This window comes from Callospermophilus lateralis, chromosome 3 (genome assembly GCF_048772815.1).
Source record: "Callospermophilus lateralis isolate mCalLat2 chromosome 3, mCalLat2.hap1, whole genome shotgun sequence".
Taxonomy (NCBI): Eukaryota; Metazoa; Chordata; class Mammalia; order Rodentia; family Sciuridae; genus Callospermophilus; species Callospermophilus lateralis.
In genome coordinates, this window is record NC_135307.1 from 43,389,494 (window position 1) to 43,406,021 (window position 16,528).

At 34.8% G+C, this 16,528-nt stretch overlaps 1 protein-coding gene across 2 annotated transcripts in view; it reads left to right on the forward strand.

Annotated features, from left to right (window-relative positions):
- Positions 1–16,528, forward strand: part of Nubpl (NUBP iron-sulfur cluster assembly factor, mitochondrial) — a 224,674-nt gene that overhangs the window by 175,643 nt on the left and 32,503 nt on the right. For both annotated transcript variants that reach the window (XM_076848197.2, XM_076848199.2), the window contains exon 7: positions 3,928–4,021. In XM_076848197.2, coding sequence (XP_076704312.1) covers positions 3,928–4,021 — 94 coding nt within the window. The remainder of the gene's footprint in view (positions 1–3,927; positions 4,022–16,528) is intronic.

Genomic DNA, 16,528 nt, shown 5'->3' on the forward strand with positions numbered 1-16,528 from the left:
GATAGAAAGGTTTTAGTAGCAGTCTCCTTTTGTAACTTTTCCCCCTGATGGCTTTTTCTGCTCTAAACTTTCTTTCTCTGTCTGATTAGCTCGAAAGACCTTCTCTTTTACTTGAATCTTTTCCTCTTTCTGACTAACTTGAGAGACCTCCTCTTTTACTTGAATCAATATGTCTTCTCCTTCCTCTACCTTTGTCTGAATTGAAGGCTTTGGACTAAGAAAACCAGATACCAATGCCCACAATGCCAATGTGCCAGCTGGCAGAGTTCCTGGGCTGTTCTTTTCTATTCTTTTTAAATCTTCACCATGATGGTTCCATTGTGATATATTTAACAACTCCTCCTTAAAAAGCCATGGGCTACATTTTTGCATTGTATCAACGTATGCCCTGACTGTTCTTGATTTTACTGAGATGCCTTCTTCCTCTAACAATTTACTTAACACTCTTTCAGTTTGTTTTTTACTAGTTTCTGATCCCGTATTTCTACTATAATACAACCCAACAAGATAACACCAAACAAAACCGAGATAGAATGAAATAAAAATGGAACAACAAAAATTCATTATAGCCTTTCTATCCTCCTTACATGTGCATCCGTCCTTTCTCCCTATCTGTTCCTCAGACGTAAATAGTTTTCCCGCAGAAGTGAGCAGTTTTTCTTCCGTCTCACTCATCTCCAGGGACAGGCAACTTAAAACAAAAATGAAGCAAAACAAAAGAGGAATCTTAAAATGGCTCCCCATCCTCTCACCCTGCCCTCAGGGGCGAGCGGTTTACTTACCCTCAGTCGCTCCCCGTGCAAGCCACCAAATGCCGCAGTCTGGCTGGGCACAATTCAGGAGCCACTTGTCAAAAGAAACTAACTTTATTTTTAGAACCACACACTATAAACAAAACAGCTCCTCAGGAAAAAACCCTCAGAGCCCAACTGCCACCACCGGCTTCCCACAAGCCACACACCCCAACAACCTCTTCCTCCCACCATCCTCCTGCTCTTGAGGCCGATTGTCTGGGTCGCATGGGCGGAGCCAAAAAAGTCCCCCAATGAGCAGCTCCGTGGTCTGAAAGGGCAGGGAAACAGCCCAATGAGCATCACCGCAGAGGAGCCAATCAGCTAGATGTTGCTGGGGCCGCTGTGAGCCAATCATCAGCTGGCAGTCTGAAAGTTTGCTGGGGCCCCTTCAGCTCATCAGCTGGCAGTCTGAAAGTTTGCTGGGGCCCCTTCGGCTGTGGCTCTCAACACTTCTTGGTAGTTAATATATTTCAATATTAGTATTAGTGAGTACCATAAAACTCACATATCAACTTTAGTTAAGTCCAATTCCAATCAACAAGCCTTTATGGAAAGCCCACTATGTGTGACAAAGGTGTTGGACTAGGTTCTTTTCTCAAATAGATTAAATTCATTTTAAGAGTAATTGGAAATGAATTGCCTTAACAATTTTTTAATAGGTTTCTGAAATAAGGACTTGAAGATAACATGATAAATATGGTTAAATGCCAAGGAAAAACAGTGATAAATTGTTGGCACCAGTTATCTGGTATTCTCTGAAACAAACCTGTTAGTCTGCTTACTGAAAATAAAAAATTAAAAGTGTTTTTTATTCTTTTTTTTTTCCAGTGCTGGGGATACAACCTAGAGCCTCACCCCAGCCCATCCTTTATCTTTTCTTGGACATAGTTTTATAGATGGTGCTTATAGGTAACCTTGGGGTAATTGTTTTTCAAACCAAAGAACCCTATATTGAATATGAGCCAAATGATGTTCATCACATCATCATTCTCTTAAAATATGGCATTTTATCAGTATCAAGTGCATACATTTGTGAAATAGCATAGGATTACTAAAAGACAAATCAATATGTAGTGTTAGATACTGGTAAATATTTGAAGAAAAGCAACATCAGTGATAATGGGGGTGCTATTTTAGAAAGACTGACCTGGTTTTCTCGTTATTCCTTGTATGTGCCTATCACTTGCTGGGGCTCCTGGCTGGAATACTTTTCTTTAGCTGTCTGTATCACTTGCTTTATCACTTCATTTGTGGCTCTAGCCACCCTTTCTTCAGTAGCACCCGCCACCATTCTATCCTTTCTCCCTACTGTACAAGTTTTCTTAATCATCTGACCTTGGGAACCAAAGAGAGTCAAAGAAATTTTTTGATAAATTCTTTGCTATCTGAACTCTTATCACTTTATATCTGAAATTCAAGAATTGAAGAGCTTTTCAGAACTTTTCTTATTTGATCTGGATATCCAAAACAGGAGCCAAATAACTATATAGTGAGAGATGCTTGTAGTTTTCTTCATAACACATTTTGCTCTGATTTGTCTGTCTTCAGGTCTCCCTTAATAAAATATCAGTAGCTAGAATGATGTTTTATTCATTGCTCTATCCCCATCACCTGGAACAATGGCTGGCACCTAATGGATTATCAATAAATATGGGTTGAATAGGTATATTAATATATGAATGAATCTATTGATCTAATCTCATTCAAGCTTTTTATCAAAAAAATTATTATGTGGAAAAGGCATGTTACACATAAATTTTACAAAACAGAATATGGAATTACCTACACAGTTACCATTTAGATTAAAAAAAAAAATCTCAAACCTTTGTATGTGTTTATTTGTTCATTCATTCCATGGGGAGAAAAAAACTTAGTAATTATCTCCTATGTGTCCATTCCTTTCTAAAGTATTCTAACTCAGTTTAGTTTTATAGGAAGATACAAAATCTTTCAAGTTCTGAAAAGTAGGTACTATGATACCATTTAATTATGAATACTTAATTCAATATATAGAAGGTACTTAACCATTTCTTTGACAAATAAATGAGTGGCTAGGTGAAGTATATGGTAGGAACACTGTATCTAATCTAGTGGGAGATTTCCCAAGGAAATGAATTTTAAACTAGGATCTGAAGAATGAGGAGGAATTACTCAAAAACACAAGACAGAGTGTTTTAGAACTTAAACTCAGACTTTATCCTAAAAGCTGGAAAAGAATTTTAAGCAAAAAAGCACAACTAGTCTTGCATCTTTTATGTGGTCTGTTTTTCAATGTTGCTAGGGACAGACTGGAAGGGCAATACTGGAGTAAAAAGAATGGCTGGGAGGCTTTAATAATAATAGGTGGTAGTGACCTCCCTTGGCTCCTTGGTGGTGGAGGAAGAGAAATACATTTGAGAGATTTTAGTAGGCAGAATAACTGACTGGGGTAAAGAAGGAAAAGGAAGCATTAAGTATGATTCCAAGATTCTACTTGAGGCAACTGAGAGGATCCTAGGACCTTTCAGAAGACTGGAAACTCAGGGAAGAACTATCTGAAAAGAAAAGAGCACAAGATATCCTTGAGAACTAACTAGATTGAGTCTGAGCATTATAGATTATATAATTGCTAAATTTCTTTTTAAAAAATGTTTGGAAAGAAAGAATCAATGTTAATAGTATTGGGATGGTAGTTATATTTAATTTTTTTCTTATTAAATTTTGGTTTTCATTATTAGTATGTCTTATTTTGTGAAGGAAAAATAATAAATTTAGAAAATTTATGTTTGCATAGGAAGTGCTATGCCAGCAAACAACAACAGTAAAACCCCAAGGGCAAAAAGCTAAGACCTTTTAGATAAAATGTTGGATTATACCCAGTGAAATTAAATGATTTGTCCTGATTAGGAGATAATTGTAAAATGGGGTTGCCATTAGTATCTGGAAATTTATGCGTGTCATTCAAAGATCTACCAGAGGCAGTGGCTGTCATGTATGTATCTTTGACCTTATCCCTTGGTGCCTGGCACCTAGTAAGGACTCAAGTGACAGCTGTTATTTTAGATTTGTTATTAGCACATTCATTTTGTTTATACTCACTATTTTCACTAGAATGGATATACAATAATGTTATTTATGTCATTTTGATTTTTAGGTAGATTGGGGTCAACTGGACTATTTAGTTGTTGACATGCCACCAGGAACGGGAGATGTACAGTTATCAGTTTCACAGAATATTCCCATTTCAGGTAAATCTAAATCTTAAAAGGTTAAAGTAATTTATGCTTTCTTTGATGTGTTGATGTTGCCATAGAGAAAAAACAAACTGTGAGACAGCCAAACATTTTTATGTCTTAAAAAAGAACTTATAAATTTTCCCTTAGAGATCTAAAGCATAAATTGAGTTTTTCAGATTATCAGAATGAGCATATTTAAAAAAAAAAACATAAAGACACTTTGAAAGGTGGTGATATAATTCTATGTTCCAGAAATGTAGGCACTTAAGTATATTAAAGTATAAAATATACAAACTTCACTGGTTGATAGCAGTCCAATAACTTACAGCACTGTTGTACATGGCAGGCACTTGGTAAATATTTATTGAGCAAGTATGGAATGAGAGAAAATATTAGGAAATTTGTCTATTTTGTAAATACAACTATAAGAAAATTTTATATTCTACTTATTTAAAGTCAAAAGAGCAATTAACAAAATAATTTATCAAATACAAATTATTTATATATTGTAGTGGATTTTTTATTATGTGGAATTGAAGTATTAGTAGTTACCTTTTGTATCGAACCTGTTTCTAAAGATTTCCCCAAATTTCACAAAGATGTAGTTGCATATATAAATGAACTCACGGAAAAATAGTTACAATGTCTTCACCAATTATTTACTGATTCTTGAAGTCATTTCATTGACATTTAATTACTAAAAGCATGTAATTTAAGTTTTTGACAAGATACACTTTTATTTTAAAATATCAGTATAACCTCATTAATATGGATATTTTGAATGTTTTAATACATTGGTAACCTTAATGGAATCTGAGATGTTTTCTTTAGTGAGACAGGCTATTAAGTATGAGATGGGAGTAAACTAATGTGAAAATAATTCATCCTTTTTGTAATCACTGGATGGTGCAAAAACTCTATCTAAATGTATCATTTTTTAGAAACTACTTGAACACTTTAAAACAGCTTTTCAGGGAGGGGTAGCGAAATGTCATCAGTTAGGAGTCTTGGTGTCATTGCATTTCTAGAAGCCATGATGAGAATGAAATTTTTTATATTTGGAAAAAGACATTCTTTTAGAAAATTTATACAGGCAGACCTGTATAAGCAAAAAGATCCTCTTTGTGAATGCTAATTAGCAGCTCTTTATATGTGTTCCATTTTGTTCCATGGATTGGATGACAGGCTCATTATAAGAAGAAATTTTGAAGGAAAAATAATAATTCCTTACTTGTGTTAAAAGTATTGTATCACAACAATAAAGGTAAATGTGTTGACAGCAATATTAGTGGCTAATAGATTTAAGTTTGAGTTTACATAGACTATTGAATCGTTACATATTATAAGTATAGACCAGAATGATATCTAGTGGTTGCAGTAATTACTGAAGGGAAAGGAATTAGGTTAAAGGATGAGAAATGACCAATTATAATTATAGTCTTTAGATTTGCTCTTATCTTATTGAACTTGCCAAAAGGAGAAGGCAGAGTGTTTTTTTTTGTTTGTTTGTTTGTTTGTTTTTTTATGGCTGGCTTTATTATTTTTCTACTTTTTTTTTCTTTATTGTTTAGTTATACAGTTTACTAGTTTTTTGCTTATTTCTTTGTTTATTAGTTGTTGCCTATTTTATATTGGACAGATTCCAAGACTGACTTCTGGAAGTATGTCTTAAATGCATGCTTATATACTCTTAGGAATCATTGATCACTCAGTTGCTTTTCCATAATGAAAATGATTAATATTCTTCAAGAAGTATTATAATTTCCTAGAAAATTTTGAAAATACATGGACTATTTTAGTATTCAAATTCTAATAGATATTACCTAAAATATTTTTTTTCTTTATTCAACTGAAGTCCTCTGAATTACTGTCTAAAGACTGCCTTAGTTTCATTTTAACTATTGGAATTAAGTGAAGATTAATTTTACTAAGAATTGAAGTTTCAGTAATTTACTTATATTAAAGTACATATTAGTCAAGGTCCTAGCAGGAAAAAAGAATTCATTTAATGAAGAGATTAGTTGCAGAGGTATGGGCAGCATTAAGAAAACCATCAAGAGATGGTGAAGTACCCAGGGACTAGTGACAGTAGGAAGTTGTTACTGCCCCCTGACCCCCCCACACACACACACCTGAAGAGGCAAAGGAGTGAACTGTGTTAGTGGAAGCTGGAGATTTCTTGGAACCCTGGAAAAGGGCTGTCTGATGGAAGCTATGGCCATTCTCAGAACTATAGCAAGGTTGGAGAGAGTAGCATGCAAGGTAGGTAATAATAGTTCACCTTTTTTCCCTCCCACATTCTCTTTTTTCTGCTACTGGTACCTCTTGGTGGCAGATCCCCATTTGGAGCCAGAAGACAAGGAAACTCGGTGATACAATCCACAGAGGTCAGCTACCAGGGCACTCACTGGTCAAGAGACAGAGGGATGGAAAAATGAACCTGGGCAGAGCCTGAAGAGGGAAAAGAAGGAGGAGTACATCCAGTGGAATTACTAACATAGCTTCTCATCTTCATGGTCATCATTTCATTATAAATTAGTGACTGTGACAGATGAAATACAAAGCCAGGGGACAAGATTCCTGCCCTCTAGAAGTTTGCAAGCTAATATAGACAGTACTGCACAATAATACACTAAAATTGGTAGAAAATCGATATTATCATGAGACAATATTATGCTGTCACTAAACACAAAGAGAATATATACACTGTAGGTGAGCAGTGATGCAAATATATTTTGTGTAGTGAGAAGTAATAGATGAAAGAGTTGTTTTTGATAGGATAGAATTAGGGAGAAAATGTTCTTTATAAGTAAAGATTGATACAGAAATGAAACATTTGGAAATTTTTCTTATAAGAGAAGGGACAGAGACTGAGCAGCCAAGAGGGGAGCCATTATGGTCCCTGGTTTGTTCTTTCTTTTTCTTCCAGCGAATGGCAAAAGTGATATAGAAAACAGCCAGGCAGTTCTTAATGTTCTAATAGTCCACAGTGTGGGTCCTATTTTGATTTCTTATCTCCTGGAGAGGGAAAAGCTGCTATGTATAGCAAAGTATTCAGCTAATTAATATGCTGAATATCTATGGGCTCCAGAAAAGCTGCCCTAACATCTGGTGTTATGATAATGAGGTGATGTCCTTTCTTCCCTAAGACCTTTCCTGTCTAGGTCCTATTGATAGAAGGAAAGCCAGAGGCCCTTTTTCTACTTTCTCATTTAAATGAGATGGGATAGGAATTTTAAATTAAGCTACTGTAATATTTCAGTCATTGCTTAAAATGAAAGACTTTTCTGGCTTGTGAAAAGTGTTGGACCTATTGCCACACTGATTGAACTACTCATCAAAAATTCTTGAGGAAAAAACCCACACATGTTCACCCTGGAAACCCACACATGTTCACCCTGGTATTTTTCTCTCCATCAGTAATTTACCTGGCTTAATCAATTGTCTGTTCTATGATGACACTCTTTGTGAATTTGGACAGTGGTGTTGTGATGTGAAAACCTACCCTCATGAGGGATTGAGAGATCAGAAACTTATTGATGATGTGATAAATACGTGAGTGGCCAAAGGCCTCTGCTTGAAATAGTTCCTTGATTGTAATTTACTCTTTCAAAGCAAAAGGAACAATACTGTTTGCATTGAATTTTAGTGCTATATTTTCCTTACAATTTTACAATTTATAATGAACCCATACTATAAAGCTAGAAACATGCTTGCATCTTAAAAGTAGAAGACTTAAGGGGCTGAGGTTGTGGCACAGCAGTAGAGTGCTCATCTAGCACATGGGAGGCACTGGGTTTGATCTTCATCACCACATTAAAAATACATAAGTAAAATAAAAGTATTGTGTACATCTATAACTAAAAAAAAAATATTTTTTTAAAGTAGAAGACTTAAATTATAGATTTTCCTAGTGTTTTGGGATAGTAAATCTTCATTTATGTTTTCAGTTCCCAGATTGGAACATTAAAGGAGATAGTCAATTTTGGACTTCTTTCAGGTTCACTGTCTTTCCATTGCAAATGTTGGATGCAATTATAATTAATGGATACTTGGCAAGAACTTCATGATGTAGACAGAGTTATTGTTTTATTTATCAAATTATAAAAATTCTTTTCAAAATAAATTTGCTTTGTTGTTACACAAATTATACCAACTGTTAGAAAGACTAGCAACTGTATTCCACAATTTTATCTTTTAGGTCATTCCTGGTATTTCATTCTGAAACTTTAGTCCTTGTTAGAATTGGAATAAACTTTATAAAATTAAATATAACATCATTGACTAATAAATAATATATTTCTAATCTGCAGTTAAAAAGAATAAACTCTTCAGGGCTCCTGTATTTGGCTGAACATTCTTTACAAGTAGAAATTACAGTACAATTCCAAGAAGTAGCCTGAGAATTAATAATTTCTGAACTATGACACAAAAAGGCCCAGATTTTATAAGCATCCCCTCCTGATTTCTATATTTAGCTTTGAGAATTTCTTGTCTAAGCCAACCATCTCTTTGAATTCCTTGAATTCCTACCAGGTGGTCCTCTATCCTGTGTTTAGATAGTGTCTGAGATCATTCAGTTTTGCTGAATTTCTGAGCATTTCCTTCATGACAAGCTAGACAGCTAAAATTCCTTAAAGGTCTTAAAGTTCAGTGAATAATATAATGGCCAGTGTGTCATTGGGTTCATTTTAAAAGCTACTTTTAAATCCATCAAATATTGGGAAAAGTAAAGTCCCAAATGTAGATGTTAGAAATTTATCAGGATCTGAAGCATAGCTTGAAGAATGTCTTCACATCTTAAGTACAACGTATTTGGATATTGACTAAGATCTTCCCATATAGAGTCTCAGTCTCTTTTCCTCTCTTTTATGAAATGTACCTGGTTATATAAAGTCCAGTGTAAATGAAGTAGCAGTAGCAGTTCTCTCTGGATCTTTTAGCCAAAAAAAAAAAAAAAAAAAAGATTATAAAAAGGAATGTGTTGAGCCGGGCATGATGGTGCATGCCTGTAATCCCAGCTACAAGGGAGGCTGTTGCAGGCGGATACAAGTTCGAAGCCAGCCTGGGCAATTTGGCTAGCATGTCTCAAAAGGAATGTGTTCCATTATTAAACAAGCATCCTTTAGTAGTGGCTTGCTGTAGTTGCAGGCAAGCTGAGCTACATGTGCTTCTAACAGAATTTGAAATGCAGAATAGTAAATCTTAGAGTTCAACATGAACAGACCTTCAGAAGAAGAAAAGATCATTTCTGAGTTGTAGAGACACATTTGTACAATGTGTAGGTTTCCCAAGGTGTTTTCTGATCAGCATAAGCATGGATACAAGACTAGAAAGAAGCCAGGATTTTATCTTAAACTTTATTGGAGGCATCAGAATAGAGAAGGGAGATGAGAATGAGAAGGGGGAGGGAGAGAAAGAGAGAGAGAGATGGAGGAAAGAAGGGGGAGAAAGACAAAAGAGGGAGAGAGTGAGAGAACATGTATTTGTGATAAGATCTATCTCATTCCATCCTATACTCCTGAAAATCTGTGGAAGCCTCATTGAGCCCCAGTGTCTCCTTATTGATTACAACCTGAGTAACCCTGGTTAAATCTTTGTAGTATCATTAATGTAAATTGGCTGGAAGCCCTTTACTTGTTGAATCTATTATATTGAAGAACCAGTCTTTATTTCTAAACAATAGATATGTATCGAGATTTCTTGATGAACTTGAATTCTTAATTTAAGTTCTAAAGTACAACATGTTCGTATTCATCAGTAGCTCTCAAATACTATGGTTTCTATTAATTACTGTGTTTGATAAATCTGTTTTGGCAGCAATTAATGTAATTTTTTAATATGATTTGTTTCTGAGGTGAGCAAAATGATTGATACTTTTTTTGTTTTTTTCCTGAATACTGGGGATTTAACCATGGGACACTTATCTGCTGAGCCACATCCCTAACCCTTTTTATTTTTTATTTTGAGATGGGGTCTCCCTAAGTTGCTTAGGGCCTTGCTAAGTTGCTGAAATTGCATTGAACTTGTGACCCTAAATTAATAGGACACATTCCCTTTGTGACTGTAGTCAATTTTTAACTCTGTTGGAAGGTAGCATGGAGTCTACAACAGTGATTCTTCCAAGAATTATTGCTGTTGAAGTGTAGTCTGTGAATACAATTGAGATACATTGACTTTTAAATCATATATTGCTTAAGCTGATACTAATATTAGTAGACTTCCTTGATCTTAAAGCACATAATATTTATAATTCAGAAAGTTCAAGGAGAAAGAGGAGAGCTGAAACTACCAAAGCCAATCTACATTATGGTTAACTTAAAAATCATAAAGTGTTTGTTATTTTTTTGTGTTAAAGTCAGAAGAAGTTGAGTGATTCTTTTCTTCTTCTATTTTTATGCTACTGGAATCAAACCCAGGGCCTCACACATGCTAAGCATGCACTCTACCACTGAGCTATATCCCTAGCCTCTGATTATTGTCTTTTGCTGCAAGTCTATCTCTAAAAAAAATAAGGAGAATCAGTAGCACTAAATATTAAAAGCACTGTGAGCATTAAGAATAATAGTTAATGTTTGTTTTTAGTCTAAGTTGGTTTTGCATTGATGGGCTCAGTAGTTGTAAGATATAGAATTATTCCTCCAGGTATACTTCTGAGCAGATTTTGTTGTACATGTTTATGAGGTTCCAACCCTGAAGTTCTCAATCAAGCTTGGGAATTAGATTCCATCAATGCCCTGGAGACTAGAATGCATAGTTGAGTAGTTCCAACAGTGGTGTAATTATGATCAGCCTAACATCTGGAATAATTAGTTTTAAGTGTTTAATTACTCTGAACTCTGACCCAAATCCAGATATACAGTTGTAGATTTTCCTCTTAATAGTAAAGAGAATTAACAATTAAGATAGTACTCTAAATTATTTTGTAAGATGTTTTCATATTTTTCAGAATCTACCAAGATTACCTTTCTCAGAATTTGACAGCTGATAAAAAGCAGATTACAAGTTGGGAAATATATTTAAATAATATTATTTGCTAGGACTTAGACATTTACTTTAGAAAATGGATAGAGAATTCTCAATAGGATTCTTGAGATGGGCAATCAGTCTCCCAGATAATCCCATGTATTGCAAACTGAGCATTCTCTCTTTTTTATTTTTTTATTTTTATGCTACTGCTGACATTTTTTGCTTCTGCTGACATTTCCTTATGGTCAGTACAGGGAGCAAAAGTTTTCCAACATCATGAAACTAAAGTGACATCATTAGTGATGTTATAAAGGAAGAAATTTCTAGGCGTGTTCATAATGGTTCACATTTCATGAGCCATGAACAAAATTAAAATTTAATAGGAAGAAAAGCCAAGAACCATAAAGATAAAATGTAACACCAGGGTTTGGAAGCCATTTTTTAAACTAAGAGATACTAATAAGAAAAAAATGACATAGTTCTTTTAAAGTTAAAAATTTGGAGTTAAGATATATAAATTGATTAAGGATTAAATTTAATTTTATTGGAGGTTTTGTTTATTGTTTATTTATTTCTTCTCATAAATTCTAAATACCATTGTTGGGCTGTTTGAAATGGTTATTTACATGATGCACTACATTTTAGTGCAACATGAAGAGATAGTGATTTATGTTGGACCAGGACAGTATGCCAAAGGCTGATTATATTGTGATCAAAGACTTAGTCACTAATTTCTATTAATGTGGTTGGTAGTTCCAATGAAATGTTTCACATATTTTGTGAATATTAAATGGGACATGTTGGTTGTCCTTGTCAAAAAGTTATTAATTTATGTGCTATTCAGACAGCAAAGAATCTCAGCTAAAATGAATGCTTATTTGTGATTTTGTTAGGGTTAAGTATAGAGAAATTCAAATCACTTTAATCCCTTTCTCTAGTGTCTTATAGCTATTAAAAATAATGTCAATGAACATAATTATTATTTTTCATATTTTTTTATAAAATAATGAAATAACACTTTAAATAGACCAATGGAAATAAATTCATTTTATAGAGGAGTTAATTGAGATGTATTGAGATTTACTGAATTTTTTGAGGTTGTATAGTACATAATGCAGAGCTCTTGACTCTTAATTTAAGAAGTTACCAACTAAGAATTCAAGCTGCAGTAATCTAGGATGGATAAGTCTGAAAATAAAAGAAAGTCATTAAGTCAGTGATCTTTTAAGTGCCTATTTTGTATAAGATACTTCATCATTATTTATGTTTGACTAAAAAGATGAAAATAAACATAACTTCCCATTGTGTTAACTTGTTTTCCACTTAAACAAAATACATAAGGTTAGTTATTATAAAGAAAATAGGTTTATTTAGCTCACAGTTTTAGAGGCTGAAAACCTAAAATCAGGTAGCCCCATCCATTTGGTCTCTGGTAAACACCTCCTTGACTATATCACATCATGGTAGATGGCATAATGGCATGTGGGAGTAGGAATCACATAATAAGACAGGAAGTCTGAGAAATTCAAAGGGTCAGTCAGGCTCTCTTTTATAACAACTCTCTTTTGCAGGAACTAATTGGGGTCCTATGAAAATTACCTTATTTTTTTCTAAAGACAGCATCCCCAATGAAAGCCTGATTATTTTCCTAAAGGACCCATCTCTTAAAGGTTCTGGTCCCACCTCTTAAAAGTTCTGTCACGTCAGAGTCATCACAGGGAGGACCAAACCTCTACCAAATGAACCCTTGGGGGACAAATCACATCCAAATCATAACAATCATAAAGCTATATTTTGTAATGATAGTGCAAATAGTAGACAAGAGTGTATACTAGTATATATTTAAGGAGAAGATTTAGAGGGAATAACTAAGGAGTTTCCATATGTATAAAGAAAATGGCTCTGAGATTGAGAGGCAATACTTCTTGAAGGAGAGGGCATTTCACATTGACCTAAATGAGATTATTTTAGGGCAGTCAGGTTGAGCAAGGGTGGTTTTGAAAATGTTTATAGTTAAGTGGGAATGCTATATTATATAATCAGAGATAAATGAGACCTTGGAGACCAGTACATGTAGTAATTTTACAGCTATGAAAACTGATACCCAGAGTGATTCTGAGTTATTTGTACAAGATTAGTCACATAGCTAGATGGGGCCAGAGCTAGAATTCATCCCTTCAGAATGGATGAAAATGAAAATATGGTGAAACATTTGTAGAGTATAATTTTTGCAGAAATATGATTTCCATCCATCCTTAAAATAGAGGAAAAAGAACCATAGTTTGTTAGGCAGAATAAATTAAAATAGGAAGATGGCTGTCCATGGAACAGTTTGAAAGTAAGATGCAGTTGTCTGATGGCATATAGGAAAATGATCTTCTCAGCAACTTCTAAGACATTTTAATAATAACAATAAAAAACATAATAATGGTGATGGTATTATTAACAATATCTATCATTATTGAATGTGAGGCACCATATTAAGCTTCTGTGTACAGTGGTTTATTGTATTATTTCAGTCCTGATTTAGTCAGCTTTTTCACTGTTACGACCAAAAGACCTGACAAGAACAATTAGAGGAGAAGTTTTTCTGGGGGCTCACAGTTTCAGAGGTCTCAGTCCATAGATAGTGACTCCATCCTAGGGGCTGGAGGTGAGGCAGAGCATTTTGTTAGAAGAGTGTTGTGGAGAGAAGCAGCTCAAGACATCACACCAAGGTGGAGGTGGGGAGGGGAGGAGAGAAAGAGAGAGAGAGCCATACAGACACACTAAGCTTAGCTCACCAATGTATACCCCCAATGACCCACCTCCTTCAGCCACATCCTACCATCCTGCAGTTACCACTCAGTTAATTCCTGTCAGGGAATTAATTCACTGATTGGGTTAAGGCTCTCATAACCCAATAATTTCTCCTTTAAACCTTCTTATATTGTCTCACACATGAGCTTTTGGGAGACACCTAGTATCTAAATCATAACAGATCTTGAAATCTAAATATCACTGTGTCATTTTGTAAATGAAGAAACTGAAACTCAGGTTAAGTAATCCCTTAATCACAAGGTAATCAGTTATAGAATCAAACTTCAAAACCTGTGTGTTTGAATTCTAAAGCTGGTGTATCTCAAACTTGAATAATGAATATAAACCCTCCTTCTAAAGGGAAAGTAATTCCCCCCCCTTATCCCATATTGATTCATTTTTATTATAAACTAGTTACTTAAATTGATGTAAACACAAATTCCTTTTGTTTATAGCTCTTATATAATTAAAAACACTAAACACATAAAAATATAAGAAAACTTACAAAATCAATAAAATTCAAATTAATGACATTTAATGTGAACGATAAAGTTTTGCAGAAATGAAAATGCTGATTGCAAGATGAATTTATAGCTTACTATTGCACAGATTTTTTTTTTAAGTTTGTTATGCTTATATTACCTACCATGTACTTGGTAAAAACTAGTTTCACCCACAAATTTTCTCTATTCTAATTTCTTCAGAATATCCCTTCGGACAGTACTGTGTAGTGTCATTTGTCCTCCACTTGGTATAATCAGTTATTGTTAATTCTTTCTCTATTTTCATTAACTATGATAAACCTTACAATTTGGTACCAATTTAATGGTTTGGGTTCTGAAATGTCCTAGCACTGTGTATTTAGTTAAAAGGTTTTGGCCAATCATGTGATCTATAACATGTTCATGTTAATTATTTTGGGGTTATTATCTAAAAGAAACCACATCTTTGTACTGCAAAAAATTCCAATGTAGAAGAAACCATAAAATTTAAGAAATTTATAGCCTCTGTCAATCATAAATAGGCCTTTGTTGTTTTCACTTAATGAAAAGAATCATACTTCAGTTTTTCTCAAAACTCTGTATCCATCCCAATAGCTATCTAGTTTCTGTAAGGCTAATAGTGGAAATCTAGGGAAGCTTCCATCTCTGTCACTTAAGTACTGCCTTAATTCAAGTCACCACTATTTTGAATCTGAATTCATGCCATGACCCTCAGTTTATCCCCCACCAAACCATCTCTACAATGTGAGTTTTCTAGAATATAAACTTTAGGGAGTTGGGGTTGTGGCTCAGTGGTAGAGCATTCTCCTAGAATGCTTGAGGCATGGAGTTTGATCCTCAGCACCACATAAATATATGATAAAGATATTGTGTCCACTTAAAACTAAAAAATTAAATATATAAAAAAGAGTCCTTGTCTTTAAAAAAAAATTTTTTTTAAATAAACTTTTGGGGGCTGGGGATGTGGCTCAAGTGGTAGCGTGCTCGCCTGGCATGCGTGCGGCCCGGGTTCGATCCTCAGCACCACATACAAACAAAGATGTTGTGTCCGCCGAAAACTAAAAAGTAAATATTAAAAAATTCTCTCTCTCTCTCTCTCTCTCACTCTCTCACTCTCTCTCTCTCTCTCTCTCTCTCAAAAATAAATAAATAAATAAATAAATAAATAAAAAATAAACTTTTGGGTCTCTACTTAGGAATAACCTTCCCTGAAACTTTTCCTCAATGCTTCTAACCTTTCACCTCCCGCCCCATAGTGCATCATCCTCTGTTCCAGTTAGCTTTCCTTCCTGTCCCTCCTTTATAACTTCAGATGCACATCTCTGGTTTAATACTTAGCACTTTGTGTTATAATCTTTAATTTTTTTTGTGGGGGGGGAGGGCGGGAAGTTCTCCCAGATAGATTATTAGCTTCTTGACATAATGCCTGCTTTATGCATGTCTCACTAGCACATTATGTGAATGGGAAGAGGATTCAGTGATGTAGTTATGATTCTTAATCACTGATCAGTGTGATTTTAGAAGTGAGGAGTCTAAGGCAAGAGCAAAGTACACATTTCCTCATCTTTCTTATTTATATAAAATCTGTATGAATTACCTAACTCATGGAGTAGACTCTTTGAACCTGTAAGGAACATAATGTTAGAGAAGTCATGTTTCCATGAAGAATTAAAAGATAGCATTGTTTTGGGGCTAGGGTTGTGTCTCAGCAATAGAATACTTGCCTAGCACATATGAGGCCCTGGGTTCTAACCTCAGCACCACGCTAAAATAAATAAAGGTATTGTGTCCAACTACAACTAAAAAATAAATATAAAAAAAATAGCATGAGATGAATGTTAACTGGTGGGCAGGAAACAGTGGAGGGGGTGTGGGTATCCCATACAATCAGGTCAACCAGGTTCATAGGCAAGGGGTCTTTTTTTAGTATGGTGTTTCATGTTAGCCTCACAAGTGGAGCAGTATGGCCAGTCTTCTGCCAAAAGGGCCAGAAAAGATGAACAGGCTGATTCTGGGGCCTGACTGATGCCAGGAGCCCAGATGTTGATTGTTGTATTGAATTTAGAGAGAATATCTCGGCCCAGCAAAGGAACTGGACATTGGGGCATAATTAGGAACGTCTGAGAGAATGGGAAGTTGTCTATGGAACAGAGTAATAGGGGAGTCTTTCTTGGATAGATAGTCTTTCCTCCTACCCCAACAATAGGAGAGGTGGACGGCACTGTTTTGACTCCAGAATTCTGTCAGG